This window comes from Prosopis cineraria, unplaced genomic scaffold (assembly GCF_029017545.1).
Source record: "Prosopis cineraria cultivar Desert tree isolate PC_DT_omini unplaced genomic scaffold, ASM2901754v1 PC1, whole genome shotgun sequence".
Lineage (NCBI taxonomy): Eukaryota > Viridiplantae > Streptophyta > Magnoliopsida > Fabales > Fabaceae > Prosopis > Prosopis cineraria.
Window position 1 is genome coordinate 11,855,404 of NW_026555332.1, and position 13,492 is coordinate 11,868,895.

At 28.9% G+C, this 13,492-nt stretch overlaps 1 protein-coding gene across 1 annotated transcript; it reads left to right on the top strand.

Moving 5' to 3' along the window:
- Positions 1 to 2,407: 2,407 nt before the first annotated feature.
- Positions 2,408 to 10,863, top strand: LOC129296170 (2-oxoglutarate-dependent dioxygenase DAO-like). The gene is made up of 4 exons (XM_054934762.1): positions 2,408 to 2,438; positions 4,656 to 5,535; positions 9,087 to 9,411; positions 10,481 to 10,863. Exons 2-4 carry the CDS (start codon positions 5,183 to 5,185, stop codon positions 10,742 to 10,744), a joined length of 942 nt encoding a protein of 313 aa, XP_054790737.1. The 5' UTR covers positions 2,408 to 2,438; positions 4,656 to 5,182; the 3' UTR covers positions 10,745 to 10,863.
- Positions 10,864 to 13,492: the final 2,629 nt, after the last annotated feature.

Below are 13,492 nucleotides of genomic sequence, written 5' to 3' on the forward strand. Positions count from 1 at the left end.
TTGTTTTTTAAACAAATAAAATTGTAAACTATATTTTATGAACTTTATTAATACACATAATTTTGCTAAAAAGTGTCATATAAGTGAGATGGAGGGAGCAGTATATAATGGCTTTTACTTTTGTCCTCCAGAGACTTGGAGAATGATAACATAAATATGTATGGGGGGGGTTTGCATTCATTTAATTAATTAACAAGCTTAACTACTACTCCCTACTGAGTAAAGGGTAAATAGAAAAAAAAAAAGTCTTTAATAATGATTGACTTCACATTGACAAAAATTTGCTTTTGCTTATACGTAATATTTGGCTTTAACTATATCATGGAAATAAGGGAAGCCTTGAAAAGATGTCTCATGTTTGGATCAAGGAGAAGAGAAAAAATAGATGAATGAATAGAAGTGAAAATAGATTTTTCTTATTTCGAAATAGTGAAAAAAAAAATAGAAAGCCAAAAAGGGACTAAAAAAGGCGCATAGGGCTCACATTTTTTCCAAGCATAAAAAAAGTGCTTGATAAATAATGTCCAATAAAATGCCATTAATTCATAAATAACACAGGAATAGTTAACTAGCTTCTACACTTAACACCACAGAGGAAGTAGCTTATTGGTGAATCCGTCGATAGAACACTTTGAGACAATTAATTCTAGCCATTAATATCAGTAACCTTGAAATATTTGCAATTACATGAAGGTTTGGAGCAATGGAAGGTTTATGTACGCGAAGCATAGAGTAGAATGCAAAGAAGCAAGTGTTAGGGTTTCAATAGCTTCATTTCTGCTGGGACCTAAAGAAGAAGAAGTGCGAGCACCTGAAGATCTTGTGGACTCTGATGGCCCGTCTTTTCCTTCCTTTGCTTATGAACACTACAAGAAGCTCAGCGCTCTCTAACAACATGCGTGCTGGTGAAGCTCTAGCCCTCCTTCACACCATTCAAAACTTCAATCCTAATTAAAAGTCCATTGAAATATATATATAAATTAGATATGCCATGAAGTGCTTCTTTTGAATAAGTGGAGACACAAGAGGGTCATATGGTGGAATAGAATGTCAGCCTTGACTCTTCTCTTTTTCTCTCTCTTTATTATTTGGATTACTTTAGAGAATCTGAATTCAAAAACAATACTCCTCTGATCCGATTTTTTTAGACAAAAAATATATTTTAATCTTATTTATAGATAATTTAATAATTTATAGATTTATCTTTTTCATTTTACCCCTATTAAATATAGAAATTTTATTAAATGTTAAATATTTTATTTTAATATATATATATTATATATTAATTGGGATAAAGTTAAAAAGCTTGTTCAATTTTTATATAAGAATTAATAACGTTTAAAATTTTTTCTTTGTTCTTGTGAAAATTAGAAGTGATTTATAAATGGAATTAAATAGAATATTGATTAAATTTTTAAGATCTATTTAAAATAATTGTGATTTTTAGCCTAAAATTAATTAAGAGAAATTTGAAAGCCATCCTTATTAAAATCCTTATTATGGTTGTGGCAAAATCGTAATCGTCCGTTTATTTTGTCCTTCTATCTTTTGTAGTTTTAATTAATTGAATTCATTTTATAGGGATAATGAAACTTTAGTCTTTTAAGTTTGTCTCATTATCGATTTAAACTTTCAATTTAAATTTAGTTTCTCATTTTTTTTAAATTGTCATATTTGTTATTTAAGTTTTTACACTCAAATTGACTCAAAAATTAATTTAATTAAAAGTTAATATGTTGATAGTTGATACTTGTATGGTGTACATAGTTAAATGTAAACTAGCCCTAAATCAATTTAATTTTTATTAATATAGTCCCTAATGTTGTGTTCAATTATTTTGCATTCAAAAATTTTTGAATTTTTTTACCTAAGGAATACACTTTTTTTATTAATAATATATGATTGATATCAATATTTTATTATTTATGTCAACAAATTTTAATCATTTTATATTTTCTTTAAATAATAAGGAAACATTAATAATTGAGACAAACTTAAAGAATCAAATCAATAATAATTAAAATTTGACAGGCTGAATCAATAATTGAAACGAATTTAGATATTAAAAGTTTTTATTTCCCTTTATCTTATTTATGGAGGCCTTGTTTCATCTCGCTTTTGAAGATCAAAATCATATTTAAACTTTTAACTCGAGGTCAGTTGCGCTAAGGCTACGTGTAATAATTATATTTTGGTATACATTTAATTACTTCAACTATAATTCACTAATTTTCTTAATGCTTGTGATTAAGTAAAAATGTTGGGAGTTAAAGGGGTTTATGATCACAATATAATGTCTTGAGTTTGATTCCATGTGAATGTATAAAAAAATAACTTCAATTTGATAGAGCTACTGCAAATTTAATCAGCTCAAATATAAACCTTAGATAACCTTATTAAATAAAGAAAAAAGAAATGGCCAACCAACAAAGGGTTGGGTTTGGTAACACCCTCCAAATTTAAAAACCAATTTTTTACAAATTATTAATTCAATAAATTATTTTTTATTGAACCCTTATCATGGTAGAAAAATTTCTACCATGATACATCCAAGATAATATACCACAGATCTTAAAGATCTCAAAAAAGAGCAATTAGAACCATGAGGGATAGACATAATTCTCGTGGCATGATATTCAAATCAGATCATAAATGAAGAGGGACAGACATAATCCTCTTGATCATATAAATACTTTTAATAAAAGGATTGAGTTTACATGTTTCTCAAAGAGATATGTCCTAAGTTGGCACAAGATACATTGTATATCCAAAATAAGAGGCAACGTAAAGATGGTGTCTCATACACCATAGTTACACCTCTTGTGCTTTCTCGCGGCCGGACTCTCTCCTGTAAAAATATTAACCACGGGGAATGAGACTTAAAAGTCCCAGTAACCAAAAATTAATATGTAATTATGCATGCGGATGTAACTAATCATGCGATTGCTAAGTGGGCACACAAAAAATTTAACCGAACAATACTTTCAAACAAAACCGAACAACTATTTAATTTGCATGACTGCACCTTATATCCTCCTTTCGCCATGCTCAGACGCCAAATCACCCGGCCAAAGGTGAGTTAGACCAAGCGACACACCACTCATTGGGTCCAATGAGGGCTTACCACGTGGTAATAATTAACCGAATAGAAATTTCCATTAACACCATACATTAAAATACCCTGACAAGTCATGCATCATTCAAATATCCAAACAGGAATATATCCGAACAATAATATCTCATAATGATAAATAAAAATAAATTTTTGACCCACTTGGGCAATAATTCAAAACAAGTATATAACAGTATTTATTTTCAATAATTCATAGTTTTCCAAACAACAAGTAAACACATAAACATTCACAAACACACTCATCACAACACATTAAATAATGATTACCTTGGTCTTGAATAACAAGTTCCCCTTCACAACTCCTCTTTCGCCACTATCTTTGTTAATATAATCTACATAATTATTTCACAATGCTATATATTAATTTTACATTAAAATAAATAACTCTATTTAAAGAGTTAGAAAGTCTTAGATCTATAATCCATATTAACACTAATTTAAAATTTATGCCTCATTTAACTTCTCAAATTCTTTTCTAAAATCTGTACCCTAATAAACTATTTTTTTTATTCTCAATTCACTTCTAGTATCACAATTTCATCCTTCTATATTCTAAAAATCGTTTAAAAATAAATTAAAAATTTTAGAATTATCCTGAAGCCTCAAATCACACCTTTTTTAACCTCAAAAATACCTATTCATACTTAATAAATATTTAATAATCATAGGTTTATCCCTACATCTCAGATTCTACATAAATTCAACCATATAGATCTAGATTTTAACTCAAAAATTCTTAAACATGAGTTTCAATCTCAAGAAAATATTCTATAATATTTATTATATCCCTAAGAGTTTTAACCTATATTTTTAATCTATCATATCATTAGATTAACTATCATATAGAAAAATTCTAATCAAAATATTTACTCTATCCTACAAAATAATCATATCACTAGAAAGCTAATATTATTTAGAAAATAACTATAAAATTAATTTGTAATTAAATAAATTTTTAAATGCTAATCTAAATAGGAAAGTTGGAACATACTTGAAGAAAAAGAAAATCCTCCTTGCGAGAAGACGCCGAGCAACGTGAGAGGAAGAAGAAAAATAATATAAAAATGGGATTGTGGGTCCCAAAATTATATTAAAAAAAACTATAGGTTTGAATTTAATTATTCAAACCTTTGGGCCATAAGTTACAATTTTCTCTAAATTGCATCTTAGCCTCTCATGCTTCCTAATGCACCACCCCCTCCTTTTTATACATGAAGGCACCTCTTCTCTTTCCTCATTTAACCAATGTGGGACTTAAAAACAACAACCTTCCACCCTCTTTTTTTGTTCCTTCTACCATACCATCTTTTTTTTAAACACAAAAATTATTTATGTATTATATCTTAACTAAATATTGCTTATGTGGTTTTAAATTTAAATTTTTAAATTCATAATTAAAATACCTAATCATAATATTATTTCTAATAACTTCAAATAATATAAATTTCTATTATTATCATTTTTTTTCCTCAAAACCTAAATTCTACAATTTCTTTATTATATAAAAATCAGGATGTTACAGATTTAGTAAAAGAAGCTTATTCTTCACAATGTGGTGAATAAGATTTGAATCCTCAATTGTCTTGAATAAAAGAATACCTGTGAATAATTAAAAAAAAAAAATAGGAGAAGGATGGGATAAGGTGGGGGATTAAAAAGATTGAGTTAAAAAAGGAGGATGAGTCACGCACGTTCTAATTCATACCGAATATTCAACGGTTTTTTGTTATCTTTCATCATCTATCATCCAAACATAAAATACGTAACTCTGATAAAAGTCTTGATCCCTTCACACTTTATGTTTGCACATTCCGTCGCTCGGCTCAACTCATAATTTTAAGTTATAAAGAAAGACGACGTAGAGAAATACGGTTGAAGAAATCGACAAAACCTTGGAAAAAGCTAAACATTGGTGTCGTCACCAGACAGATCCCCTCAACCTCAACCTACTCAAATGTACGAGTACAAAAAACCACCACAGCAACAGAGAGTGTTCATGAACAAAGTTCCAGAAAAGAAAACCACAGTGAAAGAGAATGGACAACGACGATGACTAGCAGCAACAACATCCCATTGATCGATCTGCGAGAATCTGCAGAAAATCCTAAAGATCTGATAAAGAAGAAGCTGAGAGAGGCGTGCGAGGAATGGGGATGTTTCAGAGTGAGGAACCATGGCATTGATTCAAGCTTAATGGAAGAAATGAAGAAGGTGGTGAGATGCCTGCTTGATCTTCCTCTGGAGATTAAGATGAGAAACACTGAACAAGTAATTGCAGGAAGTGGGTATATGCCTCCAAGTTCAGTGAATCCTCTTTACGAAGGGTTTGGACTCTACGACATGGCTTCTTCTCACGCGGTTCAATCTTTCTGCTCTCAATTAGATTCTTCTCCCCATCAGACGTAACTCTCTCTCTCTCTCTCTACCTCTTTTCCCTTACAGTGATATGTTACATGCACACACATATATCTAATATGGGGGTTGCAGCAAATGAAGAAAGAGCTTGAATAAACTAGCTAAGTTAATTACCTTGAAGCATATTTTGTTCCATGGAAACTCAAATCTAGGTAGAATATCACTACAAAAAAATTGACTTTGCCATCACTGAAAATTAAAAAGTGTCATCATTAAAAGTTTTCAACGGCGATCAAAAGTTGTCACAATATCACCATGAGAGCTCTTATCATTGATTTTATTTATCACCGTTGAAAATTGAGAATTAATAGCAACAAATGTCATCGCAGAAAAGAAAATTTATCACTACAAAAAGACAGTTGCCGTTGAAAGTTAAGAATTGTCACCATAAAAACCACACATCAGCGGCGGCAATTTGGTCACCGTTGAATGTTAAGTATTACCCACCACCACCTATGTCATCCCTCCATGTATTGCCTTGACCTCATATCACGTGACGCCATGTCACCCTCCACGTGGTGGAGGTCGCCCCCACCTTACACCACGTGGTATCATGTCAGCAATTTATATTTTCATTTCATAAGTTGCTTTTATCAAGGTTTGAATTCCATAATCTCCTCCTTTTGTGTCCCACGATTTTGCCACTGAATTGAATGAACATGCAGTCTATTACTGCATAATTAAATATATATATATATATATACGCATATTATTAAACTATACAAACACATACATATATATTAAATATTATAAAATTTTATTACTATCATTAAATACTTTAATTTAATTCTTTTAATTTATTCAAATTGCAAATTATATTATTTATTGTTGTCTAAAGTAACTGTAAATATAGTTGACACAATATCATTTGTATTATTTATTTTAATTTTTTTACTTCTTGAGATTATTATGTTATTTATTTTAATGTTCATATTTATAATTATAATATAAAAATATTTAAAAATAAATAGTAAAAATATAGATAATTATACATTAGTTCATAATTATTTATTTTTTCTAGCTATTTTTATTTAAAATTTTATTTTTATTTTTAATTAACAATAACTCTTAAGTAATGTAATTGGGTTGTTTTTACATTACACTTTACTTTTTTAATTAATTTTTTTAAATTATAATTTTATAAAAAAATTATACACTATATTATCTATTTTTTTATATTTATGTCACAAGATAGCATCAAACAAAAAATATCATATAGCATCAAATACATAGATATATTTTGTATATTGTAAAAGTTAAAAGTAAAATTTTAGAATATCTCATTTTTTATCTTTCTCTTTTCTATCATTAGTCATCAAATTGGGAACATCTAAACTGATATCAAGCTTTAAAGTTACTAGTATTAAATATAGAATTTGAATTGAAAAATTATATTAGATTAAATATTATTTTATGAATGAATAAATTTAACTATCACATATCTAATTATTATAAACAAGTAGTGTTATTATTTAAAATATCAATTTAATCATAAAATATTTAAAATAGAGACTCATTACCACATTATATGCATTCTAAATTAAAAAAAAATCAAACATTAGATTTTTGAATGAATTTATCACTTCACATAGGGGTATGCATTAATCAATTCAATTAGATTTGGTGTTATTTGACCAAAACTAATTAACTAAACTGGCTTGAATAGTTGTATTAAATCAAATCAAATATCATTTGATAACAAAAATTGATGTAAAATAATATGATTTAGTTTAATTCTTTACTCTGACTTATTAATATTAAATAATACATTAACCATATCTTAAAATAATTTTACTATTTTAAATTTACAATTTAACCATAAAATATATTAAATGAAAACTCATTATATTATTTTATATATTCATTATAAAATTACAATAATACAATAAAATTAATGTCTTAAAAATTTAAATATTAGTTAAACAAAAATAAAAAATATTGTTAAAAATATAAAATCAAACTTTTAGTGGTGACTCAAAAAAGTTGCCATTGAAAGTCTTACTTTCAGCGATGACACTATAAAGTCACCGTTGATTGTCAACTTTTAACGATAACTTATATATCGCTGTTGAAACTTATAACATATTTATTATAACATTAATTTTTAAGAAATTATAATACATTTTAAAATATGGAGACAATCAATGGACTCTAAAAAGTTGTCAATGATTGTCAATTTTCAGCAGTGACATAAACTTGTCATCATTGAAAATTTGACAATTAACGACAATAATATATTGTCACCTCAAAAAGTCACCCTTTTAATAGTGACTTTGAATATCACTGTCAAAAGCCAAACTTTCAACAGCAACTTTTTTTTGTCGCCACAGATTGATCATTTTCAACAACAACTTTTTAGAGTTGCCATTGAAAGTCGTCATTAAAAGTTATTTTTTTTTAGTGTATTGTGGGTAAAGCCAGGAATATGGATCAAGTTTTGAGGAGCCACCAGTTTAAATCTGTTTTTTTTTTAAAAGGCTCAAGTTTGAAAATTTGGAGCTTTTTTGCATAATTAGGATTCAAGCCCATTTAGTCCTATTAAAAAAAGGCTTACTTCAGCTCATTTTTGTTTTACCCTAAAAAATAAAATATTTTTAATTTTTTAATTAAATTTAAATTTTAAAATATATATTATAATTTAAAATTAAAATTTATATTATTTATTTTAAATTTTTCGAAATTAGAATAAGAATATGAAATATTATAATGTAAAAATTTAATTTTTAAAAATAAAAAATAATAAAAATTAGTTTATGATTCTTTTAAATAATGGTCAAGTTTCAAAATAATTGATTTTGAAATAATAAAGCTTTCAGGCTTGAGTTAATAAGAGCCACACTCATATGTGTCAAGCTTGTCCATTTCCTAGGTCTAATTGAGGGAGCATATAACATGAAGTTATCAATTAAGGTTGGGCTTTGCAAACTACATGTATAGGCCTCTTTATTTTAAGGGTCAGGCTTTCAAAAAAGAAATTTTTGCATACAAAAGGCTTTTAAGCTCAACTCTTATAAGCCCTTTAAAAAAATGTAATAGCTCAAGCTTGAATTAGCTCTTTTAGGTCCTATATTTTTTTCTCGCTTTTGTCAATCAACACATGATTGAAATTGTTAAAAATTGTTTAGTTGAAATTGTTTATATTGCAAATAGCATGGTTGAAATTATTTGGTTCATTTTTATTTTTGAATTAACGTATGACAACACTAATGCAACCCACTTGGAGCATAATGTCGGCAAGTTAACAAACTTGCTTGGGCAAAAGCCAACTTTAAGAGTGGCTTGTCCTAAAACAAATACCTTAATGATTGAAATGTCCCTACCAAATTTAAATATAGGTTACTGATAACATAAATGTTCTGAGTTCAAGTCTCTTTCAATATACACAAATAGAATATTCAGCATATTATGGTCTATTCAATTAGGATCTCAATCCCTTTCAAATAAGTGCAAAATATAATGAAGATTATTTAATATACACTATATTATTTTGGATATTAATTTGGAATTAATTACTGCTAATTCACAAATATTCCAACAGGAAAGTGATAGAAGCATATGGGAAAGCAATTCATGAGTTATTGATAGATGTATCAGTGAAGATGACAGAAAGTTTAGGTTTGGAAGAAGGAGATGGATATTTCAAGGAATGGGCGAGTCAATTCAGGATTAACAAGTACAGTTTCACACCAGAAACAATAGGATCATCTGGTGTGCGAATCCACACAGACTCAAGCTTCCTCACCATTCTTCAAGACGATGAACATGTTGGAGGGCTTCAAGTCATGAACAATAAATCTGGTTCCTTTGTTGATGTCCCTCCTTGCCCAGGAAGCCTCTTTGCCATTCTTGGTGATATAGCTCATGTAAGTTAATTATATATATGTCTTGGCCTTCAATATCTTAATTAATCATCATCAAGAGCTTTTAATGTTTGTTATGTGGAAGGAAAAGAATTTTCAAAATTAAAATTGTTAAAATCTTATCTGATATCAATTGTATGTGTTATAATTTTAATTTGAATGGATTATTTGATTAAAAAATTTAATAGACGATTTTGTGGCTTAGAATTGAAGTTAAAAGACTGATATAACACTTGTAAGAATTGATGTGTTATTGAGTTATATTATTGCTTTTTTCCTTCCTAGATTATTAGGAGAATTATGCACTATTTTTTGTTTCCTATTTTAATTTCTTTCATATCTATAAAAATGATGAATCTAAAAAATGTTAAGTTCATGTTTGTCTACTCAGTTTTGTTGACCAAAATCACTTTTAGAAATTTCACTTTTGCTTACTATTGTGGCTGCCTTTCACACGCTCCTTTTGCTATATGGCTTGTACGTAGGCCTTTAAAGTGGACAAAACATCAATTTGCTAAAATTGAGGATACATGCAAGCAATTAAAAAAAAAATGAAAGAGTTTCTTCTAACAAAAGTGGGCCATACAAAAAAATTTTAGGTCTCAAGATCATCAATAGACAAACAAGCTCTTAATTTGTTCCAATAACTTAAATTTAAAATTGACACAAACTGAAGGAATTGCAACTTAAGAAGATTACAAATCCATGTATGTCTCTGTGTATGAACAAACTGTGTTATTTACAAATTAAATTATGAAGTGAATAATACAATTCATTCCTTAGAAGATGACAATTAGGTCTCAAAATATCTATTTAATGATAGTTAGATTTTCGATAAAATTTTATAAAAAGTAGTTTGCAAATTAAGAATTACTTTTAGAATGTAAATAAATACTTCATTTGTAATTGAGACTCTAAATTTATAACTATCTAATTTTGTTTATTTTCAATTGATTTAAAAAAAATTGTCAAAGACCTAGATATAATTAGATTGATATTCTGATACTTAATTGTCATTCTCCTCTCATTTTTGAAACTCAATATAAAACATGGGTTTGATCGATGTGTGTAGGTATGGAGCAATGGGAGGTTTGGGATGGTGAAGCATAGAGTATGGTGCAAGGAAGCAAGTGTGAGAGTTTCAATAGCTTCATTCTTGTTGGGACCAAAGGAGGGAGACATAGAAGCACCTGAGGAGCTTGTGGACTCTGATCATCATCCTCGTCTCTTTCTTCCTTTCTCTTATGAACATTACAGGAAGCTTAGGGTATCCCAAAAAATGCATGCCGGAGAAGCCCTCGCCCTAGTACGCGTCATCTCTACAGCCTCTGATTAAATTTAGAGTATCTAGATTTAAATAAAAAATAAAATTTAAATTATCTAATTAAGTCTAATCTTAAATGCTCTAGATGTAGTATTAAATCACTAAAGACATCTGATTTCTAGAGCCCATCAAGCGATGTGTAATCAAAATCATCCACAGTTTGATGATTAAACTTCAATGGTGAAGAATTACATATATATATATATATATATATATTAGGACAGTATAAACCTTGGAGAATGATTATTTTTCAATGAAGAATTTAGGGAGAATTATATCTATCCCTCTTAAGGAAATTAATTACAAATAAAGATTAATAATAAGTTTTATTTGAAAAAAAATTAGTTTTATTCTCATTTTAACAACAATCTGTTATGCATTAGTTCTTATTTATTATTAATTTCCTCAAGGGGATTGGATGTGATTCTCCCAAGAATTTAATGTCTAGTTATATTTTTTTTCTTTTTCAAAATTTTAAATATGGACCAATCATTTTGAATTACTTTTAATCATTCAATTGATCAAGGTCATCTAACCTCTTTAATTCAAGATGGTGAATGAATATTCAAATTCCTACTAGGGTCTAGGGAGAGGTGCCTAAATTACTCAACCGTATCTCAAATAATATTGTTTCTAATAGAAGAACATATGTTCACAATAAAAAAATAACTAATTACTATTAATAAATTTGCACTTTCAAATTTATTATACAATCAAACTTATTCAAAATAAGGGTTACCCTAAAAATTAAAAGACTATGAAGGTCTTGCAAAATGGAATGCTTGTAGTTTTGTTTAATCATCTATTTTTTTCTAGCTGTGTGAATTAAAGGAGAATTTTATTTTACTTACGTTTTTTTTTTCGGCCCTTCTTTCTGCTTTTAGCTGTATGAATACGTATGTTTGATTGACAAGAAAGGGGTGGCATAGACATGGAAGCCAAAGGTTGGAAGGAGTTGTTTGGTATAGTTGAATAAAATACTCTAATCTTACGATAGCTAATCTCATCATCAACACCCCTTTACCTTCTACACGCCAAGATGACAAGCTTATCTTGGAGGCTTCTAAGAAAAGAGAGTACAAAGTTAAAGATGGTTTCAGTATATTGATATATAAATATTCTAGCAAGTTTGCCAATTCACTCTCCTCTCAGCCCTTATGGGGCTTTTTAATGGAAGATTAGGTTGCCAATGAAGTAACTTTAATTCATTTAGAAGCTTACCCATAAATCTTTACCGATGAGGGTTATCTTTTCAGCATCATCTTATTAACTTGAATATGTTCCCATTTGGTTGTTATGAGCAAGAAATCATTGGTCATATCTTTACCTAGTCTTGCCTACTTTTGATAAGTTATATAGTATTGGTAATATTAATTAGATTAAAGGAATCATCATTCTATTAAATTTAATCTGGTGTAGTAAAAATCTCAACAGAGAGTATTCTCTTTGAGTGCTTAAGAGAATGCTTTACTAAGGGTGTGTTTGGAAACTCTACATTTTACATCCCAAAAGTGCTTTTTTACTTTTGGAATGTGAAATGTTGTTTGGCATCAATTTATTAGATGAAATTTGCTTTCAAAAAGGACTTTCAAACTGGGTTGAAATGGCAAAAATCAACAACTCCATTTTGTAGCTCATTATTCTTTCCTTCTTCTCGTGCAACTGAGGCTTTGGGCTCTCTTATCTTATTACTCTCTTTGTTACTTACCTCATCTCGCTCCTCCATTACTCTGCCATCTCTTCGCTATCTCTCCGCCGTCTCTCCTCTTTCTCTCCTCCTCCATCTGGTCATAGATCTGAGTCCCTCCATTTCTTCCTTCCCCAATCTCCTCATTTCTTCTTTCGTCATCCTTCCTCACCATTCCAGTGCCCCATTTCTTCATTTTTACCTTGAATCTTTCAAAGATCGAGCTTGTTTTTGGACTTGAACAACATTGCGAAGTTGAGAGAAGTTGAAAAACCTAGGCTTACAACCTGTCGAGTGCAAAACTAAACTTTCGAACCAGCTTGTCAAACTCTGACCTCCTCCTTTGATTTGCTCTTCCATCTACAAGGTATGATGACTTCCAACCATTTTTTGTTAGATCCAAAAATAGTGGTCCTCTGTTTTGCATGAATATGTGAAAAAGAAGGATTGGTATGTTCAATCTAATCTGGTGGTTGTGAACATCGCATTCTGTTCGGGCCCCCCACAAAAAATAAATGAATAAAATAAAAAATTGAAGAGCCATTTTTTAATAAAAAATAAAAAAATAAAAAAATAATAATTAAATGAAAATTCCTAAATTTGTGCCTTAATATGAGTCTTCAATAAGGGGAAGTCAAATAGAAATCTAATCCCCAAAAATGTACCTTAATTTAAAATAGTAAAAGTCAAATAAAATTATTCACAAATTATGATTTGATGGAATTCAACCATTAAAATGAGAAGCCCTAATTTTCATCTATAAAAGGGTGGTGATCAATGCAAAAGAGGAGGAAGAAAAAAATAGGAAGCAACAAATAAAGAAGCTTGAGAGAGTTTGTTGTAAAGGTAGGGAATATTTATTTTCTTGTATAATCTCTACTTATTATAATATGATGTTAGGATTGGGTAGGGATGCTCTAGATAAGATAGTATCAATTGTTCATTATTTTAATACTCTAAGGAAAGCCAATCTTCTCATTTGAGATTACATGTATGATCTTTAAAAATATTGAAGGTTGAAGGGTATAGGATTAGTAATGATTTTGATGATCATTTTGATTTTCATTTTTTCC

Coding starts and splice junctions, on each gene's coding strand:
- LOC129296170 (XM_054934762.1), top strand. CDS start 5,183: ATGACTAGCAGCAACAACATCCCATTGATCGATCTGCGAGAATCTGCA. Junction 5,536..9,086: donor GATTCTTCTCCCCATCAGAC/GTAACTCTCTCT, acceptor ATATTCCAACAG/GAAAGTGATAGAAGCATATG. Junction 9,412..10,480: donor TTCTTGGTGATATAGCTCAT/GTAAGTTAATTA, acceptor CGATGTGTGTAG/GTATGGAGCAATGGGAGGTT.